Raw genomic sequence first — 19449 nt, 5'->3', positions numbered from 1 at the left:
TTTGAGATTGAATTGTCATATGAGGCCCCATAAACCTCTTGACATTGAATGTGTATATCTTACTGATGTGATTTTTCAATATAACCCACAGTTCAGCAATCGTACATGTTCAGTCAGCTTTTCATTTTGTTACGTTTGTCTTGTTTCTTTAGTCCTCTTCAAGCCAGAACAGTCATTCAGCCTTCCTGACTTGCATGACTTGGATTTTTGAAGATCTATAGACTAGTTATTTTGTAGAATGCTCCTCAGTTTGCATTTGTATGCTCTTCCCCCAGTAATGGATTCAGGATCTTCTCCTTGTATCTGATTGCAGGCCTGTTCCTCTATTTCTGCTTGTTCCGTAATTGGTGTTCACTTGGACCGCCCGATTAATGGGTCTACCAGCCTCTGTACTGTCAAGTTACCTCCTCGTTCTTTATAATTACCCCTTTGTGAGAGGTGCTTTGTGACTACGAAAGGTTCTGGTCTTCAGTAACTGCGATTTCTTCTTTTATGTACATCAGCACGGATGTGTGGTTTCCTGTTTTATTGGGCAGGTTATAATCCATGATTGTTACATGCTTTGATTTTCAAAGTGTTCTAGATGTGGCCAGCGGGAGCTCCTTCAGGCTAGTTTCTGGGTGTCTCCTGCACCCCTGTCCTCCTTTGAGCACTTTCTTCCTTTCTGACAAAACTGACTGTTCCGGTTTCTCCTTAGAGGCAAGCATTGTTACCTTTCCCAAGCTGTGTTAGACATGCGTGTGTGTAAATTTTAGTTTTTGTGTTAGATTTTAATTTTAAAGTTTTAAAATTTTTATTGACGTTTAATATCTATATGAAAGAATGAACATTGCGAGTGTACAGCTCAGTACATTTACACGTAGTTCAGTACATGGAGTGCTCTGTGGGACGCCTGCTCATGAAACGCCATAAGCTCCTCAGAAACCCGCCCTCGCGCCCTGTCCCAGCCCCTGGTCCCATGCTAGTCACCGCTGGGGGCTCTTGAGACACAGATTCGTTCTGCCTGCCTATGAAATTTGTATGTAAAGTGTATTATGCAGTATGCGTTTATCTGTGTCTGGTTTGCTTGGCTCAGCATACTGTTCGTGAGATGCATCCAGGTTTTTGTATGTTGCGGTAATTTATTTAATTGCTATGTAATGCGTTACATGAGCATACTGCAATTCTAAACTGTTGATGGACAGTAAGAAGATTGTAATACAACTTCAGTGACTGAGCCAGCTAGTAGATTACAGGTAGTAAGGGGATAGAATATTGAACAACACAATGAAACATTTTGAGTTAATTGTCTTACACAGACCACTATACTCAACAACTGAAGAACACACGTTTTTAGGTGCATTTGGGATAGTTATCAGAAATGACTCTGTTCGGTCTTAAAGTAAGTCTTAACATGTTTTAGAGGATTGAAGTCATACAGATCATTTTCTGACCAAGTGGAATTAAGCTAGGAATGAAAAAAAAAAACCCACCTATAATACCCACAAATGTGTGAAATAAAGTGATACGTTTTTAAATAGTCTGTGGGTCAAATAAGAAGTCACAGTGGAAATTAGAAAATATTTTGCAGTGAATGATTAATGAAATTACGACATACCACATTTATCATCGGATGAGCTTATAACCGGTAACTGTCTCCTCCCGTGTTAAGTCGACATCTTGCGATGACGCTGGAGTGTCCTCTCCAGTGAAGCTACAAAGCCTGGGCAGGGTGATATGGAGGGCCAGCTGTTGCCCATGCAGCAGACCCCCCCTCTCTTCGCAGCTGAAGGATCCAAGGGGAAAGACAGAGTCAATACAGCTTGGCTTCAGGTGCGCCGCAGGAGTTGCCGGTGTTGACTACAACGTCAAACCGCCTTAGGGACTCCGGCTCCGGATTTTCTGTCGGGGTTTACTCCCTTAGCCTTTCCCCTGAGGAGGTATGCCGCAAGGCAGCGGAGGTTTGGAGTCAGAGTTTCCTTCTCTGATGTGCCCTGACTGGAAGATCGAACCAGCGACACTTAGCTCGCAGGCCAACGCTCAATCCACTGAGCCAAACCAGCCAGGGGGACCACATTTATAGGTTATAGCTAATGCTATGCTCAGGGGTATATTTTTAACCTTAAGTATAGATAGGAAAATTTTAAAAGCCTGGATAAAATCAATGGTCTAAGTATCTATATTAAGAAATTTTAAAAGAATTGAAACCCAAGAAAAGGAAGGGAATAATGAAGATAAGAGCTCAAATTAGTGGATTAACGAGGAAATAAATACACATTAAAGATAACAACATTAAAAGTTGCTTATTTGTGTTTCTCAGGTTTTCTGCCTTTGGTTCCTTTAGGAGTAACACATCTTTACTCTGTAATCTATCTCCTTTTAATCTTCTAGCTTAAGGTAAAATTAAAACAAAGAAACGGACCGGCTTTCCTTGTTTTTCCTCCATACTTCCGAGACAGGTTTGGCTTTTCAGAAGGAGCTTTATTAAGTACCTACTACTAGAGAAGAAAGCAACCAGACAGGATAAAGAGGTTCCTTTGAAATGACTAAAGCTGTTAAGTTCCTATGAAGATGTTAAAGAAAATGGCATCGAGTTAGCAAAGTGAAGAACAGAATTGGGACAGCGCCCTGGACCCTGCGGGCGCTGACTGCGTCCAAAGGAACCGGAGCCCTGAGCTGCACGCAGCGCCAAACAGTCAGAGTAATTAGATCCTTGGAATAGAAGCGTTCATGTGCCTTAGACAAACTCGCACAAACACCAGTAGGAATGCCTGTTAGCAGCCTCGGTTGTAATGGTGAAAAACTGGAAACGAGCCAAATGTCTATCAGCAGGAAAGTTTTCGAATAAGTTGTAGCATATTCTACAGAAGTAATATGTATCATTGAAAATGAATGAACTGGGGCATGAATGAATCATGGAAGCACAGTGCTGAGTAAAGCGGAGGGCAGGAGAACCGAAAGAATACGATGTCATGTATGTAAAGTGTGAAACTGCAGAACAATACCTTATGTATCCCATGCATAAAGGACTGCCTGGGAATGAGGAACAGTCAACTCAAGATTATCGCGGGGGAGCAGGGGAGTAGAGAGACTTCTCTAGAAGTGTACAGGCGCATCTTCCGGTTTTAATGTTTTATTCCTAAAAATCTTTGGTACATAGTTATATTAGTTTTATACCTTTCCGCCTGTCAAATGTTTCATGATTAAAATTTTAAAGGAAACTGCTACAGATCAGGAAGGTGGAAGAACCTTGGGGACTTTCATGAACAGAGCTCCACCGTAGCTGAGAGACGAGAAGGGCCCGTGGGTGTCGGTGTCGTTCCAGTGGGTGGAGAAATGGGCGCACACGTTTATCGGGCTTGTGGAGACCCTTCCTTGTCAGTATGAGGCGGTCAGGTCACAGCGCGTGTTTTCCTGCCGCCCGCAGGTGCCTTTGAGAAGACTGCTGGCTTTAAGGAATACAGTGCCCAGAGAGTGAGCAGTGTGAGCATGCTCTGCGCTTAGGGCCCTGTGGTTACCGAGGGGCAGATCTTGGGGCTCGTGGCCTCTTTATTTTTAAAGCACTAACCACCTCAGTGGCGGGGCCGGGGGTGCGGGGGTGCAGAGGGTCTGTGCCTCCCCTGGAGCGTAAACGCTCCCAAGAGCCAGGGCCTTCCTCTGTTCTTCCTCTCCTGAATCCTCAGGGCCTGTCTCCAGAGCAGCCTGGGATAGCTCATCAAAGCTCGTTAAGTGTTGGTTTGTACATGATTTGAGCAGAGTATACCGTAAAGCTAACTCGAAATTATCTTTAAATTTTATTTTCGTAGCTCATACTGTAACTATTGTCAGTATTCTGGGGATGTTAAGGGACTGCATGAAGTCTCAGCCCAGAAGTTTTATCTAGCAAATTATTTGGTTTTAAAGAGCAGGGATCGTCTTCTGTAGCAATCTCCCACAGTAGCGAGGAGAACAGAGTGTCTCAGCCGATCGGTGGCTTCTCCACGTTCACTTAGCCCTGCGCGTTAGAATGGAGGCAGGAATTTAGGTGGGGTGGGGGGCGTCCACCCGCGCAGAAACCTTTCCAGCCGGGAGTCATCAGTGCTAAACGTGGAGTCTTTCTGTGGGATGGGAGTGTCCCTGGCTTGATGTGGCGGTACTTATACAACACATTTGTCAAACTAATTGAAATCGTAAATAGGTTAATTTTATTGTGTATGAATCAGACTCGGGAAGGCTGCTGGGGTGCAGGGAGGTGATGAGCCAGGACAAGAAAACAAAATCCAAAAGTTAAAACTGGTTTCTGTGAAAGCCTAGAGGATGAGGGCTTTTAAAGAAAAAGGTTTTCTTCCAAAAGATGTTAACATCTATGTACACTATGTTAGTGCTTGAACGTGAAGGGGAATCTTTTTGAGAAAAATTAACCTATTTTAGAGTGAATTGTGGCTCTGGTCATGTGCTCTGATTTCCTTTCCTCTTTAAGCAGCATTTCCCAGCTCCAGCTCACACTTGACTGAATACGCTGATCGATTATCCGGGGATTAGCTAAGGCTTCTCATTTCCTGCTCTCCCCTTTCCTCCTCTCCAGCAGGCCAAGTGCCTTTGTTGTCTGGCATGTGGACTGAGATAAGCCACCAGGGCATGTTTGTGTTAGAAACATGGTTGTAGAAAGTACAGTTATAAATAGACGAACAGGTTTTAAAGGTTACAGTCTTTGTTTTGTAGAAGTCAAAAGGAGAGAAGAATAAATAAGGTATTTAAAATAAGACAGACCAGTTTACATAGGAATGAAATAGGAAAATGTAAATTTTTTAGGATTCTCACTGCCCCATCCCCCTTTTAACCAAACTTTGATTATGTTTATTGGCAGGTTGAAAGTGTTTGCTAGCTATGGTTGGATTCCTGTTATGCAGACTGATTTTGTTTAAATCAATAATTTCCAAACCTATATTAGTCCTCCTTAAAAGTGCAAATACTTAAAATTCTAAAAATATTTGTGCTGCTAAAAGGTATATTATTTTACTGTGTTTCCGGCTGTACAGTTTTGCCGTTTAATTCAGAAAGCATTGGTACAGAAAGGTTATCACCCAGAAAGAGAGGAATATTTCTGGATTCACATAAAATAGGTATGCTCATCTTTATAAAAGGTGATGATTCGATACAGTGTTGTGGGCTGACTGTCTTTTTTCCCTTAACAGTCGATGTTGTTTCATGTTGTGAGTCCTCCCAGGTGGGAAGCAGTGCTGTTTCTCAGTGGCCACAGAGTTGCCTAGAATTGCAGGTCGCCCACAGTGACCCGGTGACTGTGTTCTCTGCATGTTTTCAGCTCACTGTGTGCTCATTCAGTGTAGACCTGTTTATATTGTTGTGGGAATCAAGCTTTGAATATTTCTCTGTCATGAGCTCAAATTTAGAAAGAAAAATACCATAAATTGATGGGAGAGGCTTCTTATCTAGATTATCTTCTCATTAACAAGAATTCAACTTCCTGCTCACTACTGACATGTCTCATAGTGTTTGTAAAATACATTTTCTTTATATAATCTCACTTCTGAATGAAAGTGTGTTTTAAAATCTCCAGTCACGGATCTGTTTGGGGAACATGCTCACGTTGTTCAAACTGCCGGAGTCGGAGGGGGAGGGCAACCCAGACCGTGTGCAGCTTGTTTACTGTGTCTCCTGAGCAAGCTGTTCCCAAGGACGGCCGTGGGCCTGCTCCGCCAGCCTGCCTGTGTGAGTCACCAGGACATCGTCGTTGCCTTTTTTCACTCCCGTTCTCTCCGAGTGTACAGTGAGTTCTGCGGAGGCTAAATGATGTGTGATAGATCTCACCAGATGGAAAGCAGAATCAGATAGAATGTTTTCTGAAGTCAAACATAAAAGAGATTTGTAAAAACATAAGTATTACTCATTTTCTAAATTTTCTTTGTTTTTAAAATTATAGTTATCTGTTGTGATTTGTTTACATTACCATGTAATGAGGTTATTGTTACATGAGTAAAAATCTTTAAAGTTAAAAATTTTGTTTTTCAATATAGTAAATATTGGCAAGTCACAGCTCATACACACAGTTCTTTGAACTCAGTAATCTGGAAGAGAGCGAGGAGTCCTGAGTGTAGCAGATTTGAGAACGACTTCTGTAAAGCACATGTTGACTCAGTGAAGCCTTTTCAAGATATTTCATCAACAGTTTTTAATAGCAAAATCTGTGATGTATATTTAATCATAAATTAATAATTTTTGTTTTTGAAATAGTGTGTTAGTTTAATTTGTAAAATTTCGAGAGAATTTTGGAAGTCCGCAGACAGCCACCCTCCCCCCCCCCACCCCCCTTACGTCCTTTTCACCGCCGCAGCCTCTGAGCCCCGCCCTTGGTGTGTGTGGAGCTCCCTGACTCCTTCCCTGGCCATGCAGGCAGCACAGTCATCAGCCTCCCCAGGAGCAGTGGGACCATTACAACTGTCACCACCGTCACCGAACAGCCACCAGAAGTACTGCAAAACAAAGTCAAACTTTATAGTATTTGGGCTTGGTTTAAAAAAAAATCAGTGGAATGTTTCATTCTGCTGAGTAGGGATTAAGGGCGATTTGGCGATTTCTTACGGTGCTGCCTACGAACAGCTGTTTTCTCTTCCCTTAGGGGGAAGGGGACGTCTTCTGGGCCAGACAGAAAGGCTGTGGTTATGGGTTTACCAGATAGAACCCTAACCGAGAGTACTGGCTTTTAGGAGGGTTTTACGTTGGTTTTGAGCAGCAGATTTTGGGGACCCAAGTATAGGGTCTTAATTTATCTGTGAAATTTCAGCTCCCTAACCTGACCCTCCAATAGCACTTTGGGATTTTTTAAATTCTGAGTCTGACCTGTATTTTCGTCAGGATGGTGTACATCAACAGGACGCACGTGTCGTAGGTGCGCGCGGCTAACCAGGGTCTTTGTGATCATGGACAAAGAATTGAACCTAACAACCAGAGTTTATAGCAGGAAGAGAGAGAGCAGATTCATTAAGCAATCCGTAGTACACTCCACAGGACACGGGAGCGGGCTAGGTCCAAGCACAGACTGACCTCAGGGGCCAGAGGGATTCTATTCTTATAGGGCAGATATTTCCTGGCTAGCTTTGGGGGGCTTTTATTGCGCAAGTACAGTAGTTATATTACTTTTAAGCTACTGCGCATGCAGCCCCGCCATGATTTTCCTCGATTGGCCACCGGGGGAGGGGGTCCCACAATGCTAACTTATTTTCACGCTATTGCAGTGGAGCAGGGGTCATGTAACATCTTGCGCAGGCGCGGTCTGACTCACTGTGATTCAGCGCTTCTCCAGAAAGCAAGGACAGCTGGCCTTAGGACGGGGTCTGCGCGGTACCCATGTCCTCTGTCTTGGCCCTGGGCGCCTCCAGGGTTTCCTCCCTCCTGGCTGTTTCCTGCCTCACGTGTGGGAAATCACGGGCATGCTCTTTGGGTTGGTATATCTGTCCCCATCTAATAAGGCCCCCTTTAAGTGTAGCATATCTGTGTGTGTGACATAAATCTTATTCCGTTTAAGATGACAAGAACAGCAGAGTTACCTAGTGATCCTGCCTCCTGTCTTACAGGAGAGGCCGAGAAGTAGGAGTTTTCCCAAGGCTATCCCTGTACTCAGTTTTGGTCTGTCCACTGCAAACACAGGAATCAGTTGTCTGAGATTGTATTTCCATACACAGTGTGATTCTGGGGAGAAGGTGCTGTCGTAAGTCTTGGCGTCGTCGTTGGCGGTTGAGAGATCATTTCATTTCTTGGTTCTACCAAAATACTCACTGAATTTTGTCCAGAGCAAACTGTAAAGTTAATTAACCAAGAAGCAGTACTGTTTAATAAAGAAGACATCATCAAGAAATGTGATTTTGAAAATTATTTCTGATCATCAGAGCCTGAGCTTCAGCGCCTTGTTACTGTCATCATCTTTCTGGGGCTTTGTGTGTAACCAGTTACTTGTGCGTCGAGGTGGTAAACACGGTTGAAAGTTACCATCTTGTTGCTTCAGCATCTGATACAAAGTGATCTAAGTCCTCCTTCAGGCCCACATACTGACGCAATCTCTTGAAAGTGGTTTTTTGGATTGAGTGCTACATGTTTGGGAAATGAGCCGTAATCTTGATTCTAGTGCTGAAAGGCAGCAAGCAGCTTGGTCAGATGGATACGGCTTGTTTCTCTGTTTTTTTCATCTATTTATTTATCTTTAAAGAAATAATCTGTTATGCTCATTCAGAATAGACCCCTGTGTAGTTCCAGGTTTTGTCCATTTGCAAATGCCAAACAGTGATAAATAACCACTTGTATTAGTCCAGGTTCTCCAAAGAAACAACCAATAGGAGATAAATGTATATATATTATAGAAATTTATAGGAATTGCCTCATGAGGTTATGGAGGCTGAGATGTTCTATAATTTGCTGTCTGCAAACTGAAGAACCAGAGAAGCAGGTGGTATAATTCATTCAGGTCTGAAGACCTGAGAATTGAGGGGCCTTTGGTGTAAGTCCTGGAGTCCAAAGGCCCGCAGACCAGGAGCTCCAAAGTCTGCTGGTGGGTAGATGGATGTCCCCGCTCAAGAATAGAGAGAATTTGCCCTTTCTTCACATTTTTGTTCCATTCGGGCCCCCAACAGATTGGATGATGCCCACCCACATCTGAGGGCAGATCAGCGTACTCAAGTCTGCTGAGTGAGATTCTCATCTCTTCCAGAGATACCCCCACAGACAGACCCAAACATGATACACCCGCTGACCGGGAAGCTCTCAGGGCAGGCAGGCTGACGCATAAGATTAACCAGAGCACCACTAGACAGGAGTCCGTTAGGAGCCCGTCGTGTGGCCCCCGGACGGGAGGGGTGCCGCGGCCACAGCTTTCAGAGGCCCGAAGGAGGAGGCGAGTGCCGTGGGTCCCCTGCCCATGGTGTGCTTTCAGGTCCCCTACACACGTACCCTGAGGACGCTGGCAGAAGAGCATCCTAGGATAAAAGGACAATAGCTACTTTGTTTATTCAGTGGCAAAAAGCAATTGTGTTCACCCTTAGTTAAAAGGAAACAAAGTGTTTACTTAATGTCTCAGTAGCACACTAGAGAGATTTGTCATGACAGTGTTTGTTTCTGGGAGCCCCTCAGCCCTTTCACCTCCTTGAGAAGGAAGCTCTGGAGTCAGTGCTTACGCATCTCCCCTGATCTGGCACCCGAGTCAGAGCAGAATTCCGATATGGGTGGACCTGATGGCCTGGCCGTGCTTAGGTTTTCCTGTGGTGCTTTCATGGCCTCGTGAGCTAATGGCTACAGAGCTGTAAGTGAAGGTATTTTGAGACAAAGATAAAGAAAATCTTACATTCCTGGTGCCTTATGTTATAGGAGTACGGTGGTGGCCTTAAATCTGACAAATGTTTCTACCTGATCTTATTCTGAGTGACCTCAGACAGGTCTAGTGTTTATCCAGCAAGTTGAGTGAGGATGACCGCCCGATAGAGGCGTCTCCAGGAGCCATGTCCCCTCTGCAGGCTCAGTGTCCCAACTACAGTTCAGAGCGGGTGCAGACGTTTCTGAGTGTCGCAGTAACCCTCTAAGACTCACGTCGTTGTGAATCTCAGTGTGACTGTCTTGTGGAAATGAATGAAAGGTTTCTTCAAAGACAGCTTCTTAAGCCATACAGTGGGCAGAGGTTAAGCCATGTCTACTTTGTAAATTTCTGGAAATATCTTATTGGCTGTTCGGGCTTTGTAAAACAAATTTGGTCTGATTTCACCTGAATCTGAATCTAGATCTTTCATTATTTGAAATGTGAAATCCCAAGAACTAAGCAGTTAAAAATTTGACTTTGCGAAGCTGTTCATTTGATGGTACCGATCTTCATACCCTGGTTAGGTTGTCTTTGGCCTGATCTCTGTCACATTTGATAACAGTAGAGGGACTAGAGTGGCCTGCATGATCTGGTAGGTGATTTACGGGGCTAAGAAGGTCTTTCTTCTACAGTGCAGGTGAATTTAAAGTGATGGTTGTTCCCGTTTTGGTTTGGGGCTGCCTACCTGTTGTGAATTTGTCTTGTTGGTAATTTCTGCATATCTATCCCTTCTCTTCCTCCCTTTGCGTCTTTCATGTATGTTTTTAATGTTAAAACCTTTTCCCAGAGGAGGATAACAAGACCAGTCCTAGGAAAGACTCAGATTGGCTGTTTAAATCAGTGCAAGCGCTGTGTTATTAATCATGAAGGGGCTCCGCCTTGGGTCTTGTACTTGTATTTGGGATGGTTGGTTTGCTTTTTATGTTGCAGATCAAAATGAACCAGCAGCCTCCTGTTTGCTTTTCCTGTCTGGACTGGCTTGCTTTCTCCATAGTTTGCCTCTGTTTGTTATCTCATTCTGAATGTTTAATTTCAGCTCTGACCTGTTGGCTGACATTCAAAGCTCTAGAAATCCTCCTCTGCTGCCAGCTTTTTTCTAAAGCCAGGTGGGGATGGTTCTGTCTTCTATTAAACTTGATTTCCTTAAATTTACATAATCTCTCATTTCAAAGAAGTCCAGGCCAGGGATGTGAAAGAATCCATAATTTAACCCCAGTTCAGCAGCTCCGCCTTTTTTGCACGGAGCCACCACTCCTATTAAACTAAACAGATTGGTGGCACTCTTTTTTGGTGGTTTCCAACCACCTGGAATCAGCCAAAATTAATTTCCTTCCTCTCTCTTTAAAGATAAAATAGTGGGAAATTATTTACTTCCCAGTGGGCTCTTCTCTGTATTCAGAAATAGACCCCAGGGTGCCTTCACATAGGAAGCTCCTCACCACGCTTTGTTTAAAATGTGTCATTTATGACCACTCTGACCTTTATGCAATCGTACAATAATGAGGTTTATTTGTCAGAAATACTTGGTATGCTTCTCAAATTGTTGCAAAAGTGAAGATACTTTTGCCTAATTTGCTACATGATTTGTTTTTGTATTGCTATTACTCGCATGCTTTTTGAATTGGAGAAAAACACATTTATAAGCCACCCCTTATTATAGCTTCATGCCTCTTGTTCATCTGTAAGACAGTGGTAGTAATATCCAGCATATATTGAGAGCCAGTCCACTCTACTTATATTCATTTACTTAATCCTCTAGAGACTATTATTTTTTCTTTCTCGTTTTACATATGAGAAAATTGAGGCTTGGAAAAGTCATTTTCCTGAAGTCACACGGCTTTAACTTAGTAAGTTGAAAAGCCGTGATTCAAGCCAGGTGATCTGAGTCGAATCTAATGATCTCTAGTTCTTCTGCCTTCAGTCTTCTGTGATTCTGAGCAGAACCTTGGACTGCTAGCTGAGTAGTGGGAAGAAGATGAAGATGGCCTTTGGCTAGCATATGAGCAGCCCCTGAGTCCGGGGTGGCTTTGGGAGCCTTGACTCGGAGAGGGGTCACCGCTGCCTCCTGTCGTTCCTCAGCGCACGGCAGCGGCTTCCCCGGGAGACAGCGTTTTCATTCGTAAAACTTTCTTAGGGGGGTAAGGTTAGCCAAGGCCATTATGTTGATGTAGAGAAAACACCCTGAGCCCGTTTTATCTGCTCGGTTTTGTCCAAAGAAGAAGTCTAAGCGCAGCGTGTAAGATGGAAGCAACCGTAGAAATCATCTTGTTCTGTCCCTTCACTTGTCCCGTGTGGCTCGGTGTCTCCACTGAGGTCACCCGCAGCCATAGTGACTGCGGACAGGACCGGGGTCCTGGATTACCTGGTTTTAGTTTAATGCCCTCAGAAACCACTTACTACTTCCCTTTGTAGATGTTTAATCTTTAACCGAATTTCTGACCTGCCCAGGAAGATGGTTTCTGTTTCAGCTGCTTAAATTGGTTTAATTTTTTTGTTTGCTTTGAATCTACCTTTGTTGTTTCATCAGTGGAATTAAAGGGCTGGAGGCTTTTCTAATGCAATGCTGCCACTCCCTGGCTGTGGGGTAGTACTGCGTCAGGACATCCAGTAGGCTTGCCCCTGCCTTTGTGACGCCTGATCATTGGAGACGTAACCCTAGGCACAGATAAACCAGAGCAGTACCTTTTGTGTGTGGGAATTTGAAGATGAAGTAACACAGGGTCTGAGCTCAGGCGCATGGCGCTTTCATCAGCACCGGCAGCTTGCTGTGTGTTAGTCAGCCATGTGACCGTAACGCAAGTCAAGTGTGGCAGCAAGTGGAGGGAGGATGTAACTCAGCCCGGGTGACTGGCAAACTCTGGAGAGATGGCTTTGTGCCAGGCCTTGTTGGGTAAGTTCCTTCTAACTTATTGCTCTTAGTGGCTTTACAGCATTTATACATACTTATAAGTAACAACAGTGGATGAGTATTCACCAAAACGATTAGATGTTCAGATAGAAGTATGCGTTCCTGTAGTACTGTACACTTAATGCCAACTAAAAGTACACAACGTTGAGTGGATTGCTCAAACCGGGGAGATCTATAGATTCAGGTCTGGACTCCTTGGTTTCCCGAAATAGCAGCTTTGAGGGGTCGGGTCAGAGGGCTGCTGTGGCTGGGATTTAGAAAAGGTGGAATCTGACCTCATAACTGCCTCGTGTATTTTGTGGTCCTGGTGGTAACTATGCGTCTCCCTCTGTGCCCGCTCACCTGTCTCCAGGGGCTTTTGTTCATGGGTGTGGCGTGCAGCCCTGGGCACCTGAAACCCTGTCCCTAACGCTGTTAGAGTTTCCCTTTCAGAGTAAGAGGGACCACCTGCTCATGAGCGTCAAATGGTACTACCGTCAGTCCGAAGTCCCCGACTCCGTGTACCAGCACCTGGTCCAGGACCGGCACAACGAGAACGGTGAGTGTGCGCTCCGGCTCGCCGCTCCCGCTGCCTCAGCTCCGGGCAGAGTTCTTTCTCGGGACGCCCATGGGATGGAGATGACTACTATAAAAGCATTTTCTTAAAAAGCTTCTTATAAATAAGGACATTACTGGATTGTTCACTTTTTGCCGAGTCCTTTCATTACTTTTTTGCCTTGAAAAAACAAGCCCCAGCCTGAGCATGTGCTAATGGCGTTTCCCTCGTACACTTGGAATAGAGATAAGTCTTCTTTGGAAATGACAGTGGTTTCATTTTTTATTTCTTTTCTCATCTAATGATGAACTAATAATACTTAAAGCCCCACAGGATCGTGTTTTGTTTCTTTCCTCCTTCGACAGTCTGTATTATTGAACTGGTCTGTGTTCAGGGTTTTGAACTTCAGTTTTCAAAGCAAAGCTTTCCTGAATGTTTTGGAATTCAGCTTGTGCTTGAGTTTCAGAACAATGGCAAGGTTATTCAGAGCATCTTTTCACTTTTCCTTCCTCTTGTATTATAGCTTCTACACAGTAACGTTAACACATGAGCTATGTACATAAAATGTATATTGCATTTGTTCAGACATATAATAGCTCCTTTTTATTGATTTTTGGGAGGTACGAGCTCTGATTCCCATTTGTTGCCCATCAATTACATGTCATTCCCACTTCCAGACGAGGGACTGAGGCTCGGAGATGCCGAGGAGGGTCCCGAGGCCACAGGTCCTCTAGGCGGTGGCGCCGGGGCAGGGGCCTAGCCCCCTGATGGCTGTGCCCTGCACGCCTCCCAGTGCTTTTGGTGACAGGCTTTTTAATTCCATAAGCTGTTATCAAAACTAGTCCTGAAGGAGGATGGAATGGTGTTCTTTTACATCTCACTGCTTGCTTTCTCCTTTGAAGTGATAAACACTTCTGTTAAAGCAGTTAAATATACTTTGTTATTAAAAATAGTAACTTGGTTCTTTTTTTTCAACGAAAATTGATTTCACTCCGTCCTGGACTATTTAGCAATAAAAAAAATAAGACAAACAGGATGACTAAATATTGAGTAGTTTACACATTGCTGAAATGAGATAGATGTTTCTTCCCTTTTTTCCTTTCCTAAAAAATTTTGTCCTTAATGCATTTCCACAGACAGTGAGGACTTCAGTGAAGGATGTAAAACGCAATAGCATCCTATTTTATTTTCGTTACTCCTGTTGCCCATGACTCCTCTCCTCTGTTTCTCTGGCCAGGCCTGGCTGTTCGTTGTGCTTTCCTTAGTGGGAGGTGGCCCTGAAAGAAAAATTTTGCGAAATTTTCCTAATTGCTTTGGGAAACTCAATTTTAATATCCTCTTAATGAATTAATTTTTTGACAGACTCTGGAAGAGAACTTGTCATTACAGACCCAGTTATCAAGAACCGAGAGCTCTTCATTTCCGATTACGTGGACACCTACCACGCCGCCGCACTCAGGTAAGGGCCAGAGTGTGGTCTCTCCCAGGGAGGAGAGGTCACCGCGCCAGGCAGCGAGGCCAGGCTGTCCTGATCTGTTTTGAGAGTCATGATACTAATCAGGTTACTCCTGTGGTCTCCGGACGCTAACAGTCGAGCGTTAACTTCCGTGGTTTCAGAGGTTGCCTGTGTTTTCACTTACTGTGTGTGTGTGTGTGTGTGTGTGTGTGTGTGTGTGTGTGTGGCGGGGGGCTGTTTGTTTTATTCTATTTCATTTTTTTTAATACTCTCTCTGTAGTTTTTTATCTTTATTTCCTTGAAAATTATTATCCTGGCATTAGTTGCTACAATATTTAGGGTGAAGTGTTATGATAGTCTGCAGATTAAGACTGCCCCAAAAACACAGGGGAAGAAACAGAAGAAGCAAATACAGCACTATGTAATTAACCGACAATTAATTAATTACTGGTCTAGGGAAAGTGTGTAGGACTTTCAACGACCCACTCTCAGTTTTCCGTATGTATAAACACTTCCCTACGGAAAAGCTTGGGGCAGGAGATCACATAGAAGACTTGAGTCGGAGGCAGAAGGTACCGTTGCAGGCTCCGCTCCGTGTCTTCGGTCATTGGCTGAAAAGCGAGCACGTGCCCCTGCTTTGTGCCCTCTCATAGTTTCTTTCTTCTCTCCCTTTCAAGAAAAGGATGCACGCATATCTGGCCCATTCTGTATGTAAGTGGAAGACTTTGGGCTTCTTAAGTGGTAGAGGAAGTAAGGCAAGTAATAACTTTCCTCACTGGAAGAAATAAAGTGATGGAAGAACTACTTTGTTAAAGTATATGTTTTTTTTGAAAAACGGCCCCAGGGAGGTGCTGGATTTTAGCTTAACTACAATGCGATACAATAATTTCTCCATTACGTTGCTCAGATGGTGATCAGTAAAACCATCTGGAGTCTCTTGTGCAAAAGCTACATGGCAAAAGCAATCATTTCAAGGCAAACAGCAGAAACTTCTAATACAGGGTAGGTGTTGGCAAACTCGGAGTAGATAATCCTTCACGTGGCTTCTGGGGCAGCCACTCACCTCGGCCGTGGCAGCGCGAGTGCGGCGGCTGGGCCTTCACTTACAGACACGGAAGTTTGGATTTCATTTAATTTCCACATGTCAGGAAGTGTGTTATTTTTCTCGTGATTTCTTTTCTTTCTTCCTTTCTTTCCTTTTTTTGCCATATAAAAACGTAGAAGCCATTCACATGTGTTGGGCTCTGCAGAGTCAGGCGCTGGCACAGATCTGGCGCGTGGCCCGTCGCTCGCCAGCCCTCCTGTGGCGGCAGCAGTGTGCCTGCTTAGGGCCGGCGTCCTGTGGGGCTCTGCAGGTGAATTCGCAGAGTTCCCGTGATGCCTGATACACTTCTCTCGTCATTCCCACAGACGTTTGTGTCTTTGTGGCAGTGGCTTACGGATCTTACACTTGCATGCTGAACACAGCAAGTTAGTGGAAGGTTAGGCAGATTGATGACACCATTAAATTGTTAGCTGAGACAGGTGGCTTGATCCTGGGATTATTTCTTATCCTGGTTTGCATGCTTCTCCCTCCTCTTCCGTCTTGTTCTGTTGATTGAGATAAATGATTTCAAGCAGCCTAGAGTTGAAGTTAAAGTAAATAACTATATGAGATATATATGTAAGTCTCATTATTCAACAGGTTTTCACATAATTGCTTAAAATGGCTACCTTTGAATATTTATCAGAAGATACTCAGATTTGTAGAGTCTTCCCTACTGTAGTAGCCTTTCTAGAAGAACCAGTTGTCTCAGATAATTCGGGCTGGACCCAGATGAATAAAGCGATTTTTCCAATAAGACGTATTTCTGGTGATGTCATCATATAGGTCACTGTCCTGTCACTAGCTACTTAAGCGCTGCAGTGCTAAAGTGGTAATTCCTTATCTTCTTTTCACTGTGTATATGGCTAGAACCCGTACTGACGAGTTTGTTTCTCCTGTGCTATTTTCTTTAAAGGGTCATAAAGTGCTTTTATAAACCTGTCATCTTAAGTCTGGTTATGTTAGCTTTAATAGCACATCTCTTATGTCACTTAAAACAATCATTTTTCTTTTTCTTTTCAAACATATCAGATGACAGTGGTCACGTCGTTAATGAAAGGTGTGGCCTAACAGGAGCTCAGTAAACATTTATGGACGTGCTGACGTTTGCCCGCATCTGGAGCCCAGCTCTGCGGGTCTTACTGCGCCGTAGTCCTGCCGGGCCCCCAGTGGCAGTGCTCACTGTAAGCTCATCTCCAGTGGCCGTAGAACGGAGTGGCAGTGCCCCCAGGAATCTCCAGCTATGCCTTTTCTCTTCGCCAAAGCTAGATTACTTTCACTTTAAACCATGGGGGGAGGGGAATTCAGCTTTTCCTTCCAACTTTCCTTCACCATTTATTCACAGAAAGATTGTTTTCTTCATAGATGTCAAGCAGTACTGCCAACGATGAATACAAATTTGAAAGAGACAAGTGACCCGTAGGCACATGGAAGGGGGTCGTGGCTGTAATGAAAAAAGCGTGGCGGACAAGAGAGAAGGAGAGGAAGAGACCGATAGTGGTTTGGTGTGGCTGATAGTGTTAGTGCTCAGCGCCGTTCTTGTCCAAGATCAGAGCGCTCAGCCGCCTGCCTGCTGGGCTCACGGGAGCTCCGAGGGGACGCTGGCCACGCCGTTCACTCAGAAGGAAGCCGGCGTAGAACTTGTCTTTCAGGGCGGTGCCAGGGTTGGGCTTTAAGGAGGGAGAGCTTTGTCCTTTAGCCATCGTGACTCAGAAGGAAAACGGAGTTCTCCTGCAGCCTTTTCTGTGGCAATCGAGATTGCAGCATTTCTGTACCCAGAGCAGGTTTATTTCCAGAAGAGACCATGGGGTCCTCCCAGTTGTAGAAGCCTGCATTGAGGACCCGCGTTACTGCCCCGCTGCTGCTCTGGCTTGTCTGGGCTGCCCCCAGCCCTACCGTTCAAGCTGTGTTTCTACAGCTGTTTCTTTTCTTCATTATAGTTACCAGTAACCACGTAGTAGAGTTAGTATTGTGAGCAGAGTATTTTTTAGTTCTCTTTTCATGTGAGTGTTTTTGGCTGGCCCTGGTTGAATAGATCAAGTGCCACATTGAGGTTAGACTTCATTTTGAATCTGGGCTCTGCCACGTAATTTTGTGACCAAGGCCAAGTTTGATAACCTTTGAGCCGTCCTTTTGACAAACTTATTCAAGGTCACAGGGTTAAGTGACAGAACCCTGCACCAAACACACATCTTGTGGTTCCGTATTCAGTAGGATAAGTTGTATGGGCAGGCATCTCCCAGGGGTCTCATCCTCAGTAGAATGAGCAGTGCTTATCTCATTGAGTCTGAACTGGGTTCTTAAAAGCATGAAAGGAAGAAAAGAAAAGGCGAAATTAAATGTAATTCTGTATCAAGTTACTGATGTTACAGTTACTTAGCATCCATTTATGTTAGTTTTCCGTGGCTTATCAAACACATTAATTGGCTACACAGGGGAGAAGAGTTTAGCTCAAGGAGCCATCTCTAGGTCTCCAAGAACGAGCAGATAAACTTGTTCTGAAAATGAGGAGATACATTTTAATAAACTAAAAACTGTCGCTTGCAGCTAGCTTGCTATGTTACTTTTTTACCCTAATGATAATGTTCTTTTGACGGTCAAAGGGTCTAGACGACTGCTTTCGATTGGCCTGTGACCCGTGACCTGTGCACTGTGACACAGCGAGTTAGTTCCCAGTGCTGATTGTGGGGCCAGCACGGGAGACCTAAACGTCTGACAGGCTTGGGGGCTCCTTTCCCACTTTCTGATTGTCTGCTTCCTGCTTCAAGTAATCGTTTGGGGGAAAAATCCTAAAATAGGCCAGGTTACAAGCTATCACCTTACTAGGAATTTATAGCATAGGAATATGTGTTAGAGTATGTTTTCTGGAAATCCAGGGCCCAGAAACCCTAAACTAGCTATTTAGGGCTTCTAATCGCTTCGTCCTGAATTGATTTATCACCTTACTTTGGTATGGGCAGCCAGAATCATATAGGTGTAGTTATTGAAACAGATTAATTACGCCTTTGTATAATTCTCCGACCATGCCACAGCAGTTGCAGAATCCCTTTAGCCCTTGCCAGTTCTTAAGGAGTTTCACGATACCTCGGAGGTCTTAGTTTTGCAGTGTAAGATTCATTTCCTGACTTTAATCTACTGTTGTTTTTATACGTAGAATAACTTCACCGTACAGCATTTTTATTGTTTTGTCTATACATGCTTAGTATTCGTTAGACACCACAACTTGTCAGTTACTTATTTACTTATTCATTCATTTCACACGTCGCTGAGCCACCAGTGGCGGAAAGACTCTGGAGGGACTGGGGACACCAAGCCAGACACACGCTGTCTGCCCTTGAATATCTCACCATCTTTTAAAAAGGCTTTTATTTGGCGCTCCTCTCAGACACGCAGAAAACTTGTAAGTGCTGAGTTTCCGCCCAGCCTTCCTCAGTGTCAGCACCTTGCTTGTGGCGGTAGTACGGTTAGTAGTCCGCTACTGCTGCCCTGAAGACCCTGTTTGAATTTCACTCGTGTCTTACCCGTCGGTCTGCTCTCACCAAATGCAGCAGACTGGGCAGCTGATAAACAACGGAAATTTATCCCTCACAGTGCTGGGGGCTGGGCGTCCGAGATCAGGGTGCCAGCATGTTTGAGTTTACATTTTTATAAATGTTGATACACTTGACCCTAAACTAGGCATGGGATAATCCCACCGGCTGAGAAAGTTTTTTTAAGCTACTTTCTATTCAACACTTCCCACCCAGAAGCAACCACTGTTCTTTTTTCTCTTACCATAAATTATGTTTGCCTGTTCCAGAACTTCTTATAAGTGTGTGTGTCTGGCTTCTTTTCCTGGATATTTAACTTTTGAGATGTTTCCATGTTGTGCTATGTATCAGTAAGTAGCTCTTTCTTTTGTATTGTTCTGTAGTGTTTCATTGTGCAAATTACACAGTGATTTGTGTACCCACTTCCTTGCTGGTGGACATTTGGGTTGTTCTGAGACCAGTATGAATAAAGCTGTTATGAACAACAAAAAGACAAAAAAGCACAAAGGGGAATAATAAAGATAAAAGCAGAAGTTAATGAGGAGAAAAACATTAGATCTAATTAATCAAATTCTTTTAAAAATGCTAATTTCTCATTAAAAAATACATCATGACCAACT

At 44.1% G+C, this 19449-nt stretch overlaps 1 protein-coding gene across 1 annotated transcript in view; it reads left to right on the top strand.

Annotated features, from left to right (window-relative positions):
• RERE (arginine-glutamic acid dipeptide repeats) overlaps positions 1-19449 on the top strand; it is a 370885-nt gene that overhangs the window by 216198 nt on the left and 135238 nt on the right. The window contains exons 5-6 of the mRNA XM_090268534.1: positions 12657-12762; positions 14122-14218. Coding sequence (XP_090124660.1) covers positions 12657-12762; positions 14122-14218 — 203 coding nt within the window. The remainder of the gene's footprint in view (positions 1-12656; positions 12763-14121; positions 14219-19449) is intronic.

This window comes from Furipterus horrens, unplaced genomic scaffold (genome assembly GCF_987537825.1).
Source record: "Furipterus horrens unplaced genomic scaffold, mFurHor1.1.pri manual_scaffold_3, whole genome shotgun sequence".
Classification (NCBI taxonomy): Eukaryota; Metazoa; Chordata; class Mammalia; order Chiroptera; family Furipteridae; genus Furipterus; species Furipterus horrens.
Note: the sequence above shows the minus strand (reverse complement) of the source record. Positions and strands in the feature narration are given on the sequence as shown.